This window comes from Eschscholzia californica, unplaced genomic scaffold (assembly GCF_041429995.1).
Source record: "Eschscholzia californica isolate CP2 unplaced genomic scaffold, dmEscCali1.0.p SCAF_2, whole genome shotgun sequence".
NCBI lineage: Eukaryota > Viridiplantae > Streptophyta > Magnoliopsida > Ranunculales > Papaveraceae > Eschscholzia > Eschscholzia californica.
In genome coordinates this window covers 9,007,063-9,028,330 of record NW_028238309.1, presented here as the reverse complement: position 1 = coordinate 9,028,330, position 21,268 = coordinate 9,007,063, and the positions used below count along the sequence as shown (strand labels likewise).

Sequence of the window (21,268 nt, the reverse complement as noted above, 5' to 3'; positions counted from 1 at the left end):
GGGTTTATGAAACAGAAATGCTGCTTCGAGCGAATGGGAATAGCGAATGGAAAAGCGAACCAATCGTTTGACGCCACCTGGCAAAACCACGAGATTTTTGAAATTTTATACAACTTACACTTGAGTCCTCAATTTTACCGTGATTTGTTTCAGGTCCTTCATTTAAAATATGATCTGGACCGTTGAGGATGCCAACGGTCCAGATCATATGGAAACCAGATCCCTCAAACTTTCGCCCCCACCTCTCTCTTCTCTCTCTCCACAAAACCAGAGCTCTCTCCTTCTCTATCTCTCTAAAAATACTCAAATCCAAGAACTAAACAATCCATAGTAGTTAATGTGGTGGATTTTATAAAACTCTTGTACAAATTCATATTATTCCCACTATAACTCCCCAATTAAGTGGTTAAAATGAAAACCTAGTTTCATGAATTTAGTAGTAAAATCAACAAAGTATCAAGTATACTCTTTGGATTTGACGAAGAAATTAAATTGGGTCTTCTCCTGGTTTACCTATTGCTTCAAGGAAAGGTATGAAAGATCCAACTTTTTCATTCTTTTAGGGATTTCTGAAAGGAACAAAGTTGAAAGCTTCAATTTTGATTTTGACACTGTTTTATATGGAGGGGGATTGACGACTTGATTATGTGGGTTACTCGAAGAAAACCCAACTTGTAATTATTAATTTGGAGTCTGACAAATACCTACTTCTGGGATTGAATCCAAATGGGTATTAGTCCATGTATTGGTTTTCTTAGTATAGAATTAATTTGGAAGGATTGAAGTCCTTATTGTGTTTGATTTTGTGGTTTCAAAGTAACCGAAAATCTGGTCGGAGTCCAAGTTAGAAGAGCTAGTAGTCATCTGGTGATGAGAGACATTCAATTTTAGTGAGAGAAACAACAGTTGTACAACTAGGAGAGATCCAACTTGAATTATGGGTGGAAACCTTTGATTTGAATAGTTGTGTCCCTTAGATTTGAAGATGAAAAGAATGATGAGGCATCATCGTCACCTTTAATTCTTGGATTTGAGTATTTTTAGAGAGATAGAGAAGGAGAGAGCTCTGGCTTTGTGGAGAGAGAGAAGAGAGAAGAGGGGGCGAGAGTTTTGGGGGATCTGGTTTCCATATGATCTGGACCGTTGGCATCTTCAACGGTCCAGATCATATTTTAAATGAAGGACCTGAAACAAAACACGGTAAAATTGAGGACTCAAGTGTAAGTGTTATAAAATTCCAGAAATCACGTTGTTTTGCCAGGTGGCGTCAAACGATTGGTTCGCTTTTCCATTCGCTATTCCCATTCGCTCCAAGCAGCATTTCCGTTTATGAAAGGGTAAAAAAACATGCATTAAATACGTTAATACTCTAATTATTAGGCAAATAAAACTTTGACACGTATCATCATTGGTTTTTCTTCGTATTTACGTTTATGACCTTATCGAAACGATTGAAATGGTGTCTGACTTTTTAGCATTTATAATTGATCTAAGAGCATCTCTAATGCAAAATTAAAAAAAACTCTAATCAGCTTATATGTCAACTTTCAATTGAGATTATCAGATTATCTTTCATGAATTATATACTTGAGTGTTTCATTTTCTAATGCAACACTCTGAAAAACTCTAATGCAATAATATTCATTATGCTACAATTCTATGGATTATATGGAAAGTTCGTTGCGACCATTGCTTTCAACATGAGATTAATACTCTTGACAAAATACAAAATATGATTACTACCTTCCCTAAATATATAGAAAATAATATAACCACAACCAAAACAATTCCAGGAAAATGGAACCCTCCTGACAGGTCTTTCTTGAAAATAAATGTAGACGCGTCCTTCATTGATATCCAGAATGTTGCAGGTACAAGTTTGGTAATACACAACAATGAATCTAAATTTCTTGAAGCATATGCAACCACCACTAGAAGCAGAAATGCAGAGGAGAGCGAAGCGATCGCAATCCTAAATGGAATGTTATGGGCTGAATCCCACAACTATAGCAAGATCATCATAGAAAGCGATAACATCAATATCATACAATATTTACAAAATAAGAGGAATGAAATACAATGGCAATCCAACATTCATATCAAAAAAATTCAGGATATCAGGCGAAGGTTGGAAATAGTCAAATTCTCTCACACGAATAGGAAATTCAATCAAGTGGCAGACAAGTTGGCAAAGTGGGCTAGGAAGAGAAATAAGACGCAATCATGGAAGAATGTTCCGTATATAGTTTCTAATATGTATTGTAATAACACTCTAAAGTTCTAGTTTTAATATAATTATCACTTTCAACAAAAAAAAAAAAACACATGTCACACATATATTTAATAGCAAAAAATAGTTGAGAGAGAGATACTTTCTATTGGTCATAAATTTTTTTTTTTTTTGAACCCACGCGAAACAATTTTCATTCAAAAGTGATTAAATCACAATGTTACATTGATGATCATAATTATTTCTCTCTTCTGAAAACTTCATGAGAGTTACATACCTTTAAATGCAAAGTGCCTCATGAAGAAAAAGAAATGGGACTAGACACCGACTCAATAAAATGACCCTAAAGGTCGAAAAAATGAAAGGATCCTTAAAGATCACGGATGAAAGGACCCTAAAGGTCAACAAAATAATAGGAAAAAACCAAAAGAACCACCGTCGCCTTTACCGGAAAACTGTCGCCGTCACCAGAAAACCGTCGCCGTCACTGCTGATGAGACATGGAAATGTCCCATCTGAGTCTCTTAATTTAGACGAGTTAGTCTCTCTAGAGCAGTTACTCTCACGAATTACTCTCTTTTATGTTCAGGTACCTTTTTGCAGAGTTACGCGTGCGAAACGGATAAAGTCGGAAGGAATGCAGACTAGGGGCATTTTGGTCATTTGTTGATTCTGACCTCTTGGTCAAGATTGATGCTCGGATGAGAAGAGGGGTCCATGACGAGTCCGTAGGCGAAAACGGAAGTGAAATCGGAGTCCGGAGCAATAAAATATTCAAGGTCAAAGTTTGGGTCAAAGACAGTTGACCAGATCAAATAGGACACGTGGCAAGCAGACGCGAAGAAGATCTAGCGGTCCAAATCGCTAGCGGGACCTATTCTGTCACGGTGGGACGGCTTCCAGGATTTCTGTGCTCGAGTGCATCCAACGGTTGAAACTCTTCATGCACACATGGCGTCATCAGCAGTGGGCGTTGCACCTTTATTCATCCAGCCGCGAAGCACAGAGTCTCCCATTCTTATAAATCAAAACCGTACGTGATTTTCTTCCTCCCTTATCTTCTCAACTTAGATTTAAACAGAGAAGGAGGAGTAGAGAGATGAAGGAGATATGGGGAGATTGATTCGAATTTAAATAGAGAGAAAGATTGAAGAAGATATTCTCGGAAGAATCAAAACGGAAATAGAGAGAGATTTCGATTAGCTTTGGTCTATAAAAGAGGAAGAGAAGCAGAGAGATAAGGGGGGTCGGCCATTAAAGAGAATATTACGACCGGGAACAAAAAAGGAAGAGTTGGTATCGGTTTTTTTTTTTAGAAAAACAGAGAAGGAGGTTGAGACAGTAGAGAGAGAGAGAGACAAGGAGAGTTTGATTTCGTTTTTAAGAGAACAGTAGAGAGAGAGAGAGCGACAGAACCGAAGCTAAAGAATTCGAGTTCCTTGATTTTTTATTTTCCTTTTTGTTTTTCTGCTTCTTAGTGAGAGAGAGACAGAGAGTTTGATAAAAGGAAGAGAGAGAATTAGAGAGAGATACCCGAGAGCATTAATGGATGTATTTCTTTGATTTTAATTTTATATCTCTTTGATTATAATTAGTCTGTCTTTGTGAGAGAGATAGAGAGAGAGAGAATTAACAGAGAGATTAAGAAAAGAGAGAGAAAACAGAAAGTTTAGAGAGAGAAAGAAGGTTGAAGAAGATGAGAAAATAATTTTCTCTCAGAGAAACCATTTCCGGGAAGACGAGAAAATCGTTTTCCCAGAGGGTGCGTTTGGCAGATTCTTGGAAAAACAGAAGGAAATCACTTCCTTAAGGCTCTGTTTGGCTACAAAATCAGTAAGAAATCTAACTTTTCTACTTTTCTTTCCTTTTTCTATATAGTTAAGCTTCCATCCTTTATCATGAAGAACTAATTTTCTATCTAGGGTTTTAGATGAAGTCATAATAAGTATTTTCTCGATAATTTATTAAAGTTTTTACCATTTTAACGATAAAATCTTCCGGATTTTTAGACCGTTCATGGACTAAAACCTGAGTTATATAAAGAATTATCCAATTAGATCAAAATTAAATTGTCGTTAGAATTATTAGGAAGACGGATTCGAAAACCCTAGGTTCCCTTTTTCTGAATACCGACTTATTTATTTATTTTTGATTTTTATTTTTATTTTACCTCAATCAAACCATTTTTAAATATCAATAGTTTTAAGGTTAGATTTTAGTTTAACTTAGTCTCTGAGGAACGAACCGGTCTTACCGGACTTTTGACGCCCGTATACTTGCGGGTGGAGACCTTTTAGGGTAACCTTTTAGGCCCATCAACTGCCATGGAACACACCACGTACAACACCAAATCTTCATTGGTATTCATATACAAACCATTACCAAAGTCCATCTTTTTTTTCCTCTCCACGAATCACAATAGTGATTAGAATGATTCGTCTATTTGTTTATAAACGAAACTTGTTGCCGGATTAAATTGAGAAGACGATACTAAATCCAGAAATGTGTTCTTGTTGATCAATCTAATAATCCGAGATTTTTAGGTTTTCATTTTGAATCTATATTTGTTATATAATTATCCATTGAAATTTGGTTTGTGATTTTACAAAGGTTAATTCAAAAGAAGATAAATTTGTTAGTGACGATGAATTTGAAGGTTCCGATCTTGGAAATCAAGCAACCGTTGATGTTTCTAGTGATTTATCTTCGATGAGTTTGGATATGTCTGATACTGAAGTTGTAGGATCTTCGACAGTTAGCATGGAAGGACAAACTCTGGATCCCAAGGAGGTTTTCCGCAGAGATAGAGATATGTTCTCAGTTGGAGAGATAATTGAAATTGATTGTGGAGTCAGCAGCCTTTAATTCCTTGAAAATGCCCCACAACCTTCTCCCCTCAAAACCCTCACGAACGGATTTACTGAAAGAGAGAGAGAGAGAGAGAGAGAGAAAAAAAAAATAGAGAGAGAGAGAGAGAGAGAAAGGGATGAAACCCTCGTCGGATTTGGCGAGGGTTTCAGAAAAACCGGTTACTGGAAATAAAACGAGAGACAAAGTTTGGTCATAAAATTAAATTTGATGACATGGACACTTAAGACTCTCAAAAGAGTTCTCAAAAATAGAGTTTCTAATTGAGACATCTGACAATTAATTGCTTCCACATCATCTTAATATCTCAACTGAATTTTGCATTGGAGAGGTTTTTCTTAAAAAAAACTCTAAAATCCTAACTTTAGCTTAAGATTTTAAGATTGAGTCTTGCAGTGGAGATGTTCTAAATTGTAAATGGTATGTCGTTTGTTTTCTATCATTTCTATATACACGATTTTTATTTTTATATTAATTCTAATTACTATAAAAATGAGTAATTGTCTATTTTGACCTTATAGTATATACTATAAATGTTAGCATTTCATACTAACTTAAGTTTTTTATTGAGTTATACTAATGCTTTGTGCCGAAATCATAAGTAACAAACTATCAGATCATGTTTGGCGAGGGGGAATCACGTGTGAATGAGATGTCCATTTTCTAATTGGTAGAGGGACTTAAAATCTTAAACTATGATATTTTGATCATATCCCGAAACCATTTAGTCCGGTCTCTATACTAAACACCAAAATTATTTTAAATTTTGATGTATGGAAAAGTATTTATTAAATTTGTTTATTTGACATAATCTTTCATATAGATCGTAGAAAAGAGAATATTTGGTGTGAAAGATGATTTTTTTGTGGAGTTTAAACTCTTACAAACTGTTTTGGCAGAAGAAATTATGAAACCCAAAAACGTATTAAATTTCTTGAAGAAGATGAATTGTTTTCCACCTAGTAGTATTACATATAATTTTTTTATTTACTATACCAGCCACAGTTGCATCAGCGACAAAAATTCTCAAATTTATAACTCTTAAAATCATACTTACGATTGAACATGTAGCATTTCAGACTAAACAGAATAGCATTGCTCAACATTGAAAGTGAGTTTTTGACAAGATTGATTAGTATTGTTTATTCAACAAATGCGAGGAGAAAAAAAAATTCGAGTGAGAATTGTCACTTAAATTGCTTTTCAATTTGGTTAATAAACAACTAATAATTATCTTCGTATGGTCTGATTATCTAGAACTTGTTTGTTATTTTGTAGGTAACTGTTTTTACATTTGATTACAAGGGTCGTCAACTAAAATTTGGTACGGTGCACCAGCTTCTCTACCACGACCCTAATCAAGAAATTTGATCCCGCATCACGGGGTACAAAAATTGGCATTTTATCATCTCTAAACCAACCCTCATGGTTATAGTATTCAAACATGGCCGACCCAAACATTTGGGACGCCCCAAGCGGCATCAATTGGGGCCTATGTAACACTTTAATTTTTTTTTTTGCAAAAAAGTGTTTTCAATGGGAATTTTTTTTGAGTAAAATGAGAATTACATTCATAAGTAGAAATCAATCCACAACATTATATGGTATGAGAATTTTAATTCCTCCGAGAACTACATGAGAGTTACATAAGTAAAGTTCTACACAGAACTTTCGAACGTAAAGCCTCATGAAGGGAAAGGAATAACAAGACAAAGAGAAAATGAAAAGATCCTAAAGGTCGAAATGAAAAGATCATCAAAATCGAGAATGAAAAGACCCTAAAGGTCATACATTTTTTGAACTAGAACATAAATTGCCTCCAAACAAGAGAACCACTGTCACCATTAACGAAAAATCGTCGCCACTACGATGAAACCACCATCACTACCAGGAAACCATCATGACCACCACCATCACTTTCGTTCAAACCACCGCCACCACCATACACAGCAAATAAAACCACCACCATCACTTTCGTTTCAAACCACCGCCACCCCTATACACCACAAATCAGACCACCATCACTATCGTTCAAACCACTGCCACCACCATATATCAGAAATCAAACCACCACCATACACCGCGACCACCACCACAACAAGAACACAACAAATACCATAACAGGAAGAACCGCGACTACCACCACAGAAACTGGATCTGTGAAGCCCTAGAAACTTTTTACAGAGAGGAAACAAACTTTTATTAGAATGGAAAAGGGGGGTACGGCGAAGGGAGGACCTTTCGCCGGAGAAAAAACGAAGATCTTTAGAAGTTTTCTCTAGAAAACGGTTATAGAGAAAGAGAATTTACGTCAATTAAGGCTTCTTCCAATGACAATGGAACCCTTGACTTCTTACACATAATCCAAAGACTTGACCATTGAACTACAACTCAAGTTCTGGTATAAAACAGTTTAGAACGCCATTATTGTTCATAATGCAGAATCTAAATTTATAGCAGCTCAAGTAAAATCTACCAGAGCCAGAAATAGTGAAGAAGGAGAGGCTATGGCGATTTTATTCGGAATTGAATGGGCAAAAGAGAACCATCACAAGAATATCATTATAGAAAGCGACAATATCAATTTCATCAAACATCTTCACAATAAATATCACTCTCTTCACTGGCAATCCCTGATGCATATACGGAAAATTCGAGATAGTAAACACGAATTTGAAGCGGTGAAATTCGAGTACACAAAAAGAGAATGCAACTCCAGCGCAGATAAATTAGCGAAATGGGCGAGAAAGAAGGAAGCTAGTAAAATATGGAGGAATGTACCTTGTATGTTAGTCAATAAGTATTGTAATAACTTTGTTATTTAATATATGAATATCTAGTTCAACAAAAAAAAAAAACTAACATAAAAACCTAAACATTAAACCTTTCGTCTCGTTGGGGCCCAAATCGGTCGGCCGCTTTGGCTGCTTTAGGCCTAGGCCGCCCCCGTATTCATACATGTATACATTTAATGTACTTTCCAGAATACCTTTACGTAATTTTTTTTTTTTTTTTTTTTGAGATGAGATAATTATTTCTATTTTTTTGGATCAATAGTAGAAAAGCTTAAAATAATGCAACTTGGCCCATGCTTCATTAAAAAAGCGGGTCTGTAAACAAACTAACAAAGGGAATTGATAGCATTTTTCTAAAGAATGAAGGGCACCAACATACTTTACAATAGTTGTTAGATGAAGTAGTTGCTCATCAAATAAAGTGTTTCTTTTTAAGCATCACATAAATAACTAAAAAGGCATTTCAACAAAAAAATAAACTAAAAAGGCAAAAATAAAGTAGTTAAAAGAATTCCTTCCGTTTATTTGAGACTTTGTAATTCTATAAATCGTCATTTTGTATCTCTAAAATGTAATTTGAGGATATAAAATGCTACAAGTACATAACTTTTACCTAATCTTTGACATGTAGGCTCATTCTAGTAAAAGAACAGTCCAGATCGTAGTCAAATTTTGAAAAAAAATTGTTTTTTTGTCGAAGTGAGTCAGCATGTCAAAGATTAGAGGTCAAGACCAGATTTTTACTTTTTTAGATAAAAAGACAAGTTAAAAATTGTTTGTTTTTTTTATTTTTTTTGTTAAAACTCCAAATATTTGGTCCACCACCCACGGGTGTAACTGTTGGACACCCCTCTTAAGCCCACGAGGTCGTGGGATCGAGTCTCTGGTGGAAGCAGTTTGTCTTCAAGATTTAACCTATGTAATTTAGGCTATAAATAATGTAATAATTTGTCGGGTTTTAGGCTTCTCTGTTGTCAGGCTTTAGGCCTCTTTCATTCTTGGTTTAAATTAGGTCATTACCGTGCTTATTACATCTTCATGGTACCATGGTGTATCAATGCCTTGTAACGGCTAACGTAGATCGTAGTCGAATTCTCAAAAAAAACTCCAAATATTTGTATTTTGTTTGGTTAAAAACCCAATATTTTTTACAAAGGCATTGCAAGGTGTTGCAAGGCGCTTCAAAACTATTGCAAAGCAGTTGTAAAGTTGTCGCAAGGCACTGCAAAGCTGTCGCAGAGTGTTGCAAATTAAAAAAAATATTCAGGAAAAGAATTGAAGCTTAAAAAAATTAACTGATCCTTTTTAACCAAAGTCCAAATCTTTCAGGGAGTTTTGGCCAAATTTACTCATAGTATTTTCCATTCAAATTCTCAAAGGAACTATTCGCCCGAACATTCTGTTTCTATATAAAAATTATTCGAATGGATGCTAGAAATTGACATTTGGTTTCATAAAATAAGATTATGTACATGAAAACTAAAATAGATCAAAGTAGACTAGGTGAGCGAGGCTCGGACTTGATTTAATTTTTAAAATTTATGTAATCTAAGTCTTCATCATCTTCTTCCAACACCATTATATTTCTCTCTCTCCTCTCATTGTTCATGCGATCCTTTGTCTTAGACAAAAAAGGATGGGGTTTCAAACGAAACTCTCAAGAGGGCTCGTCTAACGAAACTCTCAAGAGAGTTTGCCTGCAGCTTCCCTAAATCCTCCGACTGAGGGCTTCATAGTCGACCAAACACATAACTGGCCACGAGATATTTTGTGGTTAGCCAGCCACACGTAACCACGGAGCACCTCATGGGCAGTTAGCTGACCACGAAACCGTCAAAGAGGGTTTTACTATTTCGTTGAACTCTTATTAATTAGCTTTTTGGGTTCTAGCAAAAATATCCTTCCAACGCTCGTGGCAATACGAGGAAATCATTGTAGTGATCCCCGTGAAGATGAGTAAAATGCAAGCCGCTACTTTTTGAGTTTTCTTCCACCACGCCAATTAGGCCCACAATCAATTGACTACAACACCCCAATGGAAACACACAAAGTGAATTTCGCTTATGCCGATTTTTTCTACAGTCACAAAACTCAGCACAGTAAAAGCTCGAATTCAAAGGCAACTAATATACACATAAATTTTTCAAGAAAAAAATATACACATGAATGAATTTCTTTCTCGACAAAAGTTAGGTGTAAAAATAATTATTTACTTTAATATAGAGACTACCGAATGTTTAAAATCATGTTCATTAAGACGTCTTTATCAGAACTTCAAAGTCCTGAAAATTCAAAATTCTCAAAAGGTTAAAGAGATCTCTAATAAAAATATTATGGAACTTGAAAGTACTGGAATCTAAAAGTTTTGAAAGATGAAAGATCTGAAGCTTTTAAGAGATCTGACACAAAATGTTGTAAACCAATAACATTGCACTTCGAAATTTAAAAAAAAAAAGATAGTACTAAAAACGCTAAACTTTAAAAGTTCTTAAATATAGTCCTGATCGAATAACACAAAATTTCATGGAAAGAGAAGGTAGAGAGAGTGATTAAATTGACAAAGAATAGAGAGAGATATAACTATCTTCATAGTAATTGTTTTTCTTCTGCTCACTCTCTCTCTATAGAAAAAAGGTAAGGAGTTGTTTTATCGTGAGGTTAGATTTAGAAATCGAAACACATTTATTAAATTTGTCTATCATAATTTTAGCTAATAAGATTTTGACATAGTCTCTCTCATATAATTTGAAGAAATGAGAATATTTGATGTTGAAGAAGATGACTTTTTTGTGGAGTTCAATACAAAATATTCTACAAGAAAGAATTATGAAGCCTAATGATGTATTAAATTTCTTGAAGAAGATACATGAATTGTTTTCCTCCTACAAAAGCATTACGTATAGGATTTTATTGACTACACTCTTGTCACGGTCGCATTGGCAAAAAATGCTTCTCAAAGTTATAGTTTCTAAACATCATACTTAAGATCAAACATGTCGCATGACAGACTAAACGGATTAGCATTTCTCAGCTTTGATAGTGGATTTTAGACAAGATTGATTCTGAAGGTTTAATTGATCATTTCGCTTCAAAATTTTAAGGAGAAAAAAGTTTCATAGGAAATGGTCGCTTAAACTGCTTCTCAAAATACATTGATTTGGTTAACAAATTATTTATCCTTTTTTTATTGTTTGATTATCTTGAACTTGTTTGTTATTTGGCGATTAACGTCGTTCTACATTTGATTATAATAGAAACTCCAACTAAAATTTGTTACCGGCTAGGCGGCTACCAACTTCTAAGCCACCACCATTCTCGAAAATTTGATTCCTCAACATGGGGTACACAACTAAAAATGCCATTTGTTCAACAAAAAAAAAAACTAAAAATGCCATTTTACCATTTCAACTAAACCAATTCTTAGGGCTTGACATGGGGTATAAAACTAAAAATGCCATTTTACCATTTCAACTAAACCAATTCTCAGGGTTGGAGTGAGTATGCTCTACTTTTTAATTAGTCTTAAAGAAAGAAATAATGCTACTTGGCCCAGACTTCATTTATATTTATCTTTGGGAGGGGCTAAAGGCCCCGCTCAAAGTGTTGTAGGCTCCCTGATTGCACAGGGGACATCTCATAATTTGTGGTTTGGCAGAAGACCTACAACAGTTTGGCGGGGTGCTTTGAATATCATCATAAAAAATAGTTGAAGTCGTTGCTCATCGAGTAAAGTATTATTCTGAAGCATAATAAAAAATAGTTGTTAGTTATCATCATAAAAAATAGTTTTTTTTTTATTATGCTACTCAATATATCAAGGAAAATGACAAGAAAACTCAATATCGATTCTATTTCTCAACGAGTTAAAATAGTTGATGAAACAAAACATGTAGCTAGAGTAGACCTGCCAATGTATAAATCGTAAATCCTACTACAAATTATCAACTTTGTATACTTCGTATACTTCTAATAACTTAATTAGGACATCGGTCAAATGCAAGGTCGAGGGACCTGTGTGCCAGTAGACCAGCCATGAACATTTGAACATGTTGAAGTTGTATCTACTTTTGGCAGATGAAACGGCAAGTTTATCTTTTCTAGCTTTATATCTTGGCATGGCACACTTTGACTACAATTCAGAGATACTGCATTTTTTGTAGTTGAATAACCCCATATGTTTTGGAAGTGTACTTCGCGAATATGGACTTGTGAATGCTCCTGTAAAACCGAAAAATAAAATAATAATCATCGACACATATACATTAAAAAGAAAAAATAAATTTCCCCCCGAATCCTATGCCTGATCTGAGCTCAATACTATATTGGTGTTCTTGTGGATCAAAATAGAATGAATTGTTTGATCACTAAGCACATAGTATTCTGAACGAGTCAGAGATAGTATTCAGACAAAGAGTCAGACATAGTATTCAGACAAAGTACTCGTGCTTCCAAAAAAAATGTACCTGACTATTGCATCCACCACTCGGACAGTAATTTTGATCAATGATGATTGGATAACCTACTTTGTCCATGAAAATAGTGTCGAAAGTGAAATTCTTCGCGGTACTTGAAGGAGAGGGAGCCCATGTCTTTATTCTTAAGCCATTAGACGTACCGATAAATGTACAATTCTTTACGATTAACCCGGAAACATCTTCTTCATTTGGGTATTTTCCAAGGCTACCGATACTAATGCCGTGGCCAGGACCACATGTTACCTCAGTAACGTAAATGTTAGTACTGCCCGGGCCGATAGAAACACAATCATCCCCTGTGCCAATGTTTGAATCATGTATAGAAATTGTATCTGAATTTCCGATATGAATTCCGTCTGTGTTGGGACTGTCTCCAGGTGCTGAAATTTTTATTTTGTTGAATTTCAAGTTCTTGCACTTAAAAACGTTTATATTGAAATTTTTGCTGTTTACCGATTTTATGTCACGAACAACAGAATTGGTGACGTAATCAAATCGTATTGACTATCAACAAAAGAAAAAAGAAGTTTGATCAGAATCATCATCATCATCATCAATCATCAATCAAATATCTTAATGTCATATATTGTCAATTTCATTTAAGAATTCATATTTTCCATAATTTGAATTAATGCAAGATATGCAGAAATATTCAACAATAAATTAAAAATGAAATGGGAAATTAGCTAGGGGTGAAACTTACAACGGGAAGAGAGGGGCACTTAGGGTTTTTGTTGCAAGTATTGTAAGGCCAAGCAGAGGGACCTTCTCCATCAAAAATTCCACCACCATTTATCTGCAAATCATCAATATATTGGAACTTAATCCAACTTTTATCATTTCCAACTCCCTTTGGTGCTTTCACTAGTCCTTTAGTTTGGAATATCACACCACCTTTGCATGGCCCTATAAATGATGTAGGCCCTAACAAGTATGTCCCTTCTGGAATCAAAAACTTAGCATTTCCGTTCCAATCACAAGCCTCCTTCCATGCACTTAAGAAAGCCTGCCCATATTTCATAATATTACCGAAAAAATAAGAGCTATATCGATGTAGTAGTTATCCGTTATACAAGTCTTTTTTTGTTATAAAAATATTTTCATTATGATATAATTGTTATATGTGGATGAATAAAAATAAAAAAGGTAGACCATTATTATACATGTTATCATACATTTTGTTGATCTGATTCTGGATGCAATTCTTACTTTTTAGCTCGCGGTCAAAATCAAATATTTTGTATGAGAAGATCGGAGTTCGAGTCAAATACAACTCAAACCACATACTAAAAATTGAATATCCATTTAAAAAAGATATTGACTTGAAAAGACCCTCCAATGAAAAAAATGAAAAATGAAGGGTTTTTTGTTGAAAAATGTAAATTATGGATTTTTTTTATTGAAAAATGTAGAATGAAGGGTTTTTGTTGAAAAATGAAGGTTTTTTTTTTGTTCAAAATTGTAAAATGAAGGGTTTTTTATTGAGAAAATGTAAAATGAAATCGGGAAAACTAATACTAACAAACACGAAAAATAAATCAAAACAAATATGACAAAGAAAAGGACTGAATACAAAATCAAACTAACTTTACTATTATCTGTTTTGCCATCAGAAACTGCACCAAATGTCATGACATTAAACTCCTTATACTCATTTGACTTCTTAAACTCTCTTGCTTCCGACACCAACACCAACAAACAAAGATTTAGTAAAACAATAAGAGAATAAGATGATAATGAGCTTGACCTCATTTTCTCTCTACACAAACTTCACTCTCACTCACTCTTTGTAATAGAATATGCAAGAGTTTTTACACAAAGAGAAGTATACTTGTTAGCTTAAAACCTAATGAATCTTTTGGGTTTTAGTAACCTATATTTATATAGGTTTTAGTGAATTAGTGGATGATTAAATCAAATCAATATCCATGATTTTACTTAGATTAACTTAAATGCAATCTAGATCTCTTCCCTTTAACATTTTATATAAGTTTCCATCCATCTTTTTATTACCTTCTCCACTTTTTTATCTTATCTCTCTCTCTATTGTTCAAATATATTTACTAAATACTAAGCCAAAATATTTTATATAACAAAGATTTTTAACCAAAATTTACTCTTTCATTTCTATATCAAGCATTTCATGGATATTCCTCTCAAAATATTTTTTTTATTAAGGGATGGATTATAGACCTAATCCTATTATCCTAACTTGTTAATTTCCTTCTTTCTTATAAATAGTAAAAGATTTTATTTTCTTTTATGATTTAGCTGCACAACCAACAACTTATTAGTCGATTAGTTCGACAAAACCAAATCTGGTTTGTTTAATATATGTCCAAGCAATTAACATAATCCTCTCATTAATTTTCTTGAAGGTTTTGGATTAGGATTTCACAATACATTATTTCTTAGGTATACAAACTAGACCATACGGATATGGACCACGTCACATGGCAAAGCAAGAATGGAAAAAATATAGTAAGGAAAATATTTGGATATCAAACTTGTGTTAACCACTTAAACGTCAAAAATTTTTATCATAGAAAGCTAGGGGTAAATTAGAATTAAAAGATCACAAATAAGAAATGAACCTAATTAAGCTAATATCGTTAGATTTGGATTTTAGACCAAATTTGGATTTTAGACCAGTTATGTTAATCTTAATTCTCATGGTGGTTCATATGAAGAAAGATTTGGGCCCTTAAACAAACTTCGTTGTGATTTTTTTTATATACAACTAGGGGTGAGCAACGATCATTTTTTTTTTAGTTTTAACTTGAACCGAAGTCGAACTAATAGGTAGCGGTTTGATTAAATCGTCGGCCGAAACCGAGCCAATTATTCGGTCGGCCGACATAGCTCGATCCAGTTTGGTTCGGGTCTGTTGAGTTTGGTTGATCGGTTTAACCGAACACAATTTCATTTCAAGAATAAAAAATAAATTTATTATTCTTGATTAGGGTTCTTTTAATTTCTTTTCGTTTTTAGTTTAGCACTTCTAAATTTTGTTAACTTCAGATAATTCGGAATTTATTACTAAAATTTAGTATTTCTTACTCTTTAATTCTATATATAATATTTTTGTATGTGATGTGATGTGACGTGAAAATGCCACATTTAGGTCACTTAACTTTGATGAGTTAGTTCTTTTCGAGTTTTATTTCTAATTATTTATATGTTTTCATTGCTAGGTAATTTATTTGGGGTTTGGCGTGTAATTCGGAATAAAGAGAGCGAATTATCACATTTTCATCTTATGCAGCAAAAGGGAAGAAAAGAACACCAGGGGTATTTTGGTCATTTTGGTCAATATCAGAAGTCAAACAACAAGTGAGGTCAATGACGAGTCCGACGGTGAAAACGGAAGTCGATTCGGAGTTCGGACGGAAAAGTTGTGAATGAAAGAAGCCGAGGTTCGGTCTTGAAACAAGGATTCTATGAAGGCACCCCTTGGTTCTAAATGTAGAGACAAGATGAAGGCACTCCCTTGCTTTAGAAAGAAGCCCAACCAAAGAGCCCAAAGAGAAAAAGAACAATATAGATTCTATGGGCACCATTTTTGGTCCAAGTCAAAAGTCTTTTATGATGGACAAAGTCAAGGGTTTGAAGTAGTCTAAAGACTTAGTCAAACTTTGACTAAGTCTAGGGTTTGACTCAAGTTAGAGAAAAGGGGTCAAAGACACTATTCATCATCTCCTAGCTTGGGAAAAAGAAAAGAACAAGGAGAGAGAGGGTGGCTAGGGTGGGTGTTCTTGAGTTAGAGGATTCTTCATCACCAAAAGTTTTAGGGTTTAGAGTTTGAGCTAGAGAGAGTTGAAGAGGAGAAGGAGAGGTGCCGGCCAAGTTGGCCGGCACCATAGCAAAGTCGCGGAACATGTAAGCAAGGCAGCACGGCCATGGAGAACGCACATGGCAGCAGCTCCAACACGCTCCACAGCAGCTCCAGCACGCTGGACAGCAGCAACACGACGACGAGCAGCAGCTGCTGCAAGCGTCGGCTCTCTCACGGGAGCAGCAGCAGGGCACGCCGGCACAGCAGCTCGGACGTGCACGGGACGCGTGCTGCTGCTCGGACCTGTTCGGGCTGAGACGTGGAGCTCGGATGTATCTATGGTTGGTCGGATTCCATGCTCGTTTGGCCGGATTTGATGTTCTAGGGTTTTGCCGGAATTTGACCGGATTTTTGGTGCTTTTCCGGCAACCTTCTTGGCCGGAAACCTTAGGGCTTTTGTTCCCCTCATCCTTGACTAGTTTCCCATGTGGTTTGATTTGATTTTGGTTGAAGATTGCTAGAGAGAGAAAACTAGGGTTTAACTTTAATGGAGGTTGAGTTCTAAATGGAGAAGATGATGATGGTCGCTATGAGAAACCCAGAAAATTGCTAAGGGGAGATCGGCTGCAACTAAAAACTCATATTTTCCGACGATCTTAGCCTCGAACCACATCGAAAAAGGGGGATTCTCACCGTTTTCTTTCCATTTCTTATTCAATCACCATGTTTAGATAACTTTAGTGTGTCGATTATATGAGATGAAATGTGATGAATTCGTGATTATGTTTAATATGATTTGATGTTTTGATTATAAATTGATGTTCATTTATTTCGATTATCGTTTTGATCGTATTCTCATGTGTCTTGTCAAGCACTTCGCATAGTTAATAGACGAAACGAAGTATTCGATATCGATCGTAGTCTAAGTCATAATTTCATGTGTCTTGTCATGCACTTCACATAGTTAGGCGACTAGACGACACTTTCGATGACTCGGGATTAACCGATTTAGACGTTTGTTTGACTAAGTATGATCTCCGGATATACATAGTACTTAGAGACATCTACTTTAGGAGTCGAATATCGATTGTACCTCGACACATCAAATCGGACTACACGTAGTCGTAGGTTTATCATTATGGATTCCCGGACTTCGACACCTATCTCACGTATTTGTTGCCCGAATCGAGTCTTACCGTCTCCCGACTCTTGTTCCTCCGACTCTTCTCTCGAATCTCTCTCGCCCATTTACTTTTATTGTTTAGTTTACTTTTACTCGTTTTCTTCTCTTATTGCTTATTCAATCTAAACCCCCCATTTATCTTTGTTTCCTTTCCTATTTAGTCTAAGTTAGCATTTGATACATAGACCGAGGGATAAGAACCTTCGATATCCAAACTACCTTCGGCGGTGCCGGATTACTACTTGATACCTCCGCTTGGGTTTGCAACCTTTTCGGGTGCATCACTATGATAAATATTTTAGGCTTCGGCGGTTTCTAGAAACCAAACCAAACCAATTTAAGTTGTTGGATTTTCTGGCTGAATCGAATATTGATCGGTTCGGCCCAAAAACCGATCGGTCCAGTTCGACTTGGTTTAGTTCGGTTTTTGCTCACCCTTATATAGAACAACCCAAGGACTTCTTTTGGTTTCAATACTATTTGCCTATAATCTCTCACTTTGTAGTGCTCATTAAACTTTTCTTCACCTTAACTACATGAGAAGTTCTATAGGCACCCCTTGCAAAATTTATGAGATCCTTGTGTAAGGGAGATTCTATAGAATGGCGAAAGACACTAACGATCCCATTATAGGAGCGACCCTTTTATTTAAAGGTCGCGGCTTCGGGGAATAAAGACTTTTCTTAAAACTAGTCAAATAAGATTGACTTTTTATGTCTCTTTTTATTGCTAAGGGGCTTCTAATTTTAGAAGATTCTATAAAAAAGGCTCCTCCATCTCATCTGTTCTCTCTGCCACTTCATCTTCTCGACACCTCATCATCTTCTCTGGCGAAAGTCGCTGGCCGACCAATTTTCCGGCCGGCGACCTTCAAACATAAATTTTTTATTTTATTTTCTCTCTCCTCTCTCTAAATTTTTTTTTCTTTTCTCTCTCTCTCTAGAACAGATTCTGAACTTCTTCTTCTAAACTTTCAATCCTCATCCAACTATTCTCACAAACCTGATTCTGATCTTCTTCTAAACTGTCAATCTCATCTTTGCAACTAGTCGAATCGCGTAACCCTAATTTATGAAAAATCTCGTTGAGTTTGGGATGATCGGGAACGATTTCATTCTTGATCTGATCTAGAAGCTTTAACACTTGGTATCGGAGAGACTTGACAGTTGAATCGGTGAATGATTTCCTCTCCCAACATTGCTTTCTGATTAGAATCGTCATCATCCAACTATTATAACCCAATCTGCTAGAACTTCATATTATTATACTAGACAACAAGTACCCACCTTCATACCATATCATAATCCACCACCAATACTTCACACTTCATCCACAAACCCAAAACCCTCTGAAGAAACCCATTCCCATCCAGTTGATGAACCACCAAGAAAATCTTTTGAAAAAACAAGGTCTAAAAAGAAAAATGCAACTACATCTTCTTCCTTCTTTTCTCCTTCTTCATCTTCTTCCTTTCTTGTTGCCTCCTCTGTTTCAGATGGTTGTAGTTTCCGATCCACTCTTGAATCCGTATCGACCAAGTCCAATTCCACTCCTGACCATTCGTGAGAACAGATCTTCTTTCTCTCTCTAGATTTGTTCTAGAGAGAGAAAAAGAAAAAAAAATTTAGAGAGAGACAGGGGAGAGAGAAAATTAAAATATATATTTTTTTTAATGTTTGAAGATCGCCGGCCAGAAAATTGGCCGGCCGTCGACTTTCGCCGGAGAAGATGATGAGGTGTCGAGAAGATGAAGTGGCAGAGAGAACAGATGAGATGGAGGAGAACTTTCAAGAAAATGTATTCTCTATTCCCCATAAAAATTTATTCCCCGGAGAATTTTCAAAAAAATCTGAATTCCCTCGAGAATTTATTCCCCGGAGAATTTTCTTTATTCCCCAAAGTCGCGGCCTATTTAAACTATCAATATCATGATATGGATAGGGCCTTTCAACAAAAAAAAGATATGGATAGGGCTGGAAGTGGGTCCGGTCGGTACACCTGGGGTCGTAAACTTCTTGCTCTGGTCTCAGTCGGGTACCAAAATACTTTTACGATTAATGTAGTTCGGTCGGTTCAATCAAAATTAAAGAATTTGGTGATTGTTAGTGCTTGTGTTTGACTGACCAACCGTTTCAATAGGTTAACAGACAGATCAAGTATGGGTTAGGCTGTGAAATTAGAGAAAAATAAATAAATAAAATAACATAATACTGTTGGAAATTAAAAATACTTGCACAAACAAAGAAGAATAAAGAAGATATTTGACTTGATTTGATCTGATTAACTACAAAGATTGGTCTATTTATAGACTCAAATTCTACTCATTAACTAAGACCACTACTAACATGATTCCACTAACTCATCCATTAACCCACTAACTAGTACATTAACCCCACTAATTAGTACATTAATCCCACTAAAATTAACTATCTAATTACTTAACTACTAACACTAATCCACCTCATCTAACACTAATTTAATGAATAAATAAAAAAAATACCTTTTGAGTTTATAATTTTAACAAATATTAGCTACATTAATATGTAATGTCATACCAAAATACAGAGTTGGGCTTTTGAAAATTTACAGTCACCAAACACAAATACAAAGATGCAAAATATAGAGGTTGAGGGGGTGATTAGAACAACTATGGGATCTATAACAAAGAGAACATATAGATGGTACAGAATAAGGTTAGAGAAGATAACATAAAGTTAAAGAAGAATCAAGAAGATCTGAAGACCTTTGGTTCTTCACGGGTAGTCCAAAGGTCCATAATTGGATGGGCTAATTGGTCTGGGTACCTGGTGGGGTGATTAGTAGTAGTGAACCCATCACCAGTAGCGGTGGCTGGTGGACGAATATACCCATGAGGGGTAGGGGTGCCCACGGTACCTCACAGACCTGGGTAGGGGTGGGAATTGGGCGGGTATGGGCATCCATGAGCACTTGAAGCATCGGACCGGGCAGGTCGAGCACCAAACTTCAATGGCTTTTAGGGTTAATCGGGCGGGCAATTTCAAAATTCGCCTTGTCCATTACCCGCCCAAGCCCATTAAGAAGCTCGGGTAATTCAAGTATGGGGGGCCGGTAGCAGGTAAGCTCATGACTTGAAAAACTCACTTCTTCTTTTCCTTTTATAAAGTCTCCAAACACTTTTCCTAATTTTAAAGAGACAATGTGGGATAAAACTAGACGTTATTGGTGTTGTTGCTCTTAGAAATTTAATCTCACATTGAAAACTAATGAAGAATTCTCATGAGATAGCATATAAAGTTATCTCACTCCTTGCTCCCTCAAAGCCAAACACTACTTCAGTGACCTACTGGGAGTTTGGGTCATTGCAAAGCAATGCATTGGGTTCGTGTGATTGCCCTTAAACACATTCTTTACCATCTCAACTAGGCCTAGCAACATGGATTGTTGAGTTTCATCAATCCAAAAGTTGATTTCATTTGGTTGGTTATCATTGGGTGATGTTTAGTGGGTGCGGGCATGGGCGAGTACGCGAATAGAGGTTTTAACTCATGTCCGCCCACCAAAACTTGGCGGGCTGGGCAAATTGTGCCTAGGACGGGTGCGGGCGTCCATAGTCCTCGTTGGGCTCGGGTGCCCGTGAGCGGATTTGGGCTCATGGGCAAAATTCCAACCCTTAGACCTGGGCGAATCTGTTCAAGTATTGGGTTTAACAAATTGAAAAGTTTTGATTTTTTTTTAGTTAAATACCCCAAGGTAGTAATAGCAAAATTTAGGATGGCTTAAGATCAGTGGCGGACCGAGAAAAATTCTTTGTGGGGGCACTTTTAGTTGTATTAAACAAATGCACAATTCCCAAAAAAATCTTGATGTGTTGTCCAAACGAGCGATTTGTATATCACATGGTTACATTCTCAACCAATTTGTCTATTTCTGACTCGTGAGTTGGGTTGATTGTAGTCTCAA

At 35.8% G+C, this 21,268-nt stretch overlaps 1 protein-coding gene across 1 annotated transcript; it reads right to left on the bottom strand.

Moving 5' to 3' along the window:
• Positions 1-11,719: 11,719 nt before the first annotated feature.
• LOC147555977 (exopolygalacturonase-like) lies at positions 11,720-14,120 on the bottom strand. Its single transcript, XM_086658557.1, has 4 exons — positions 13,956-14,120; positions 13,072-13,374; positions 12,357-12,872; positions 11,720-12,111 (listed from the first exon to the last, which is right to left on the bottom strand). Exons 1-4 carry the CDS (start codon positions 14,118-14,120, stop codon positions 11,884-11,886), a joined length of 1,212 nt encoding a protein of 403 aa, XP_086514683.1. The 3' UTR covers positions 11,720-11,883.
• Positions 14,121-21,268: the final 7,148 nt, after the last annotated feature.

Coding starts and splice junctions, on each gene's coding strand:
- LOC147555977 (XM_086658557.1), bottom strand. CDS start 14,120: ATGAGGTCAAGCTCATTATCATCTTATTCTCTTATTGTTTTACTAAAT. Junction 12,873..13,071: donor AGTGCCCCTCTCTTCCCGTT/GTAAGTTTCACC, acceptor TTTTGTTGATAG/TCAATACGATTTGATTACGT. Junction 12,112..12,356: donor GTGGTGGATGCAATAGTCAG/GTACATTTTTTT, acceptor TCGGTTTTACAG/GAGCATTCACAAGTCCATAT.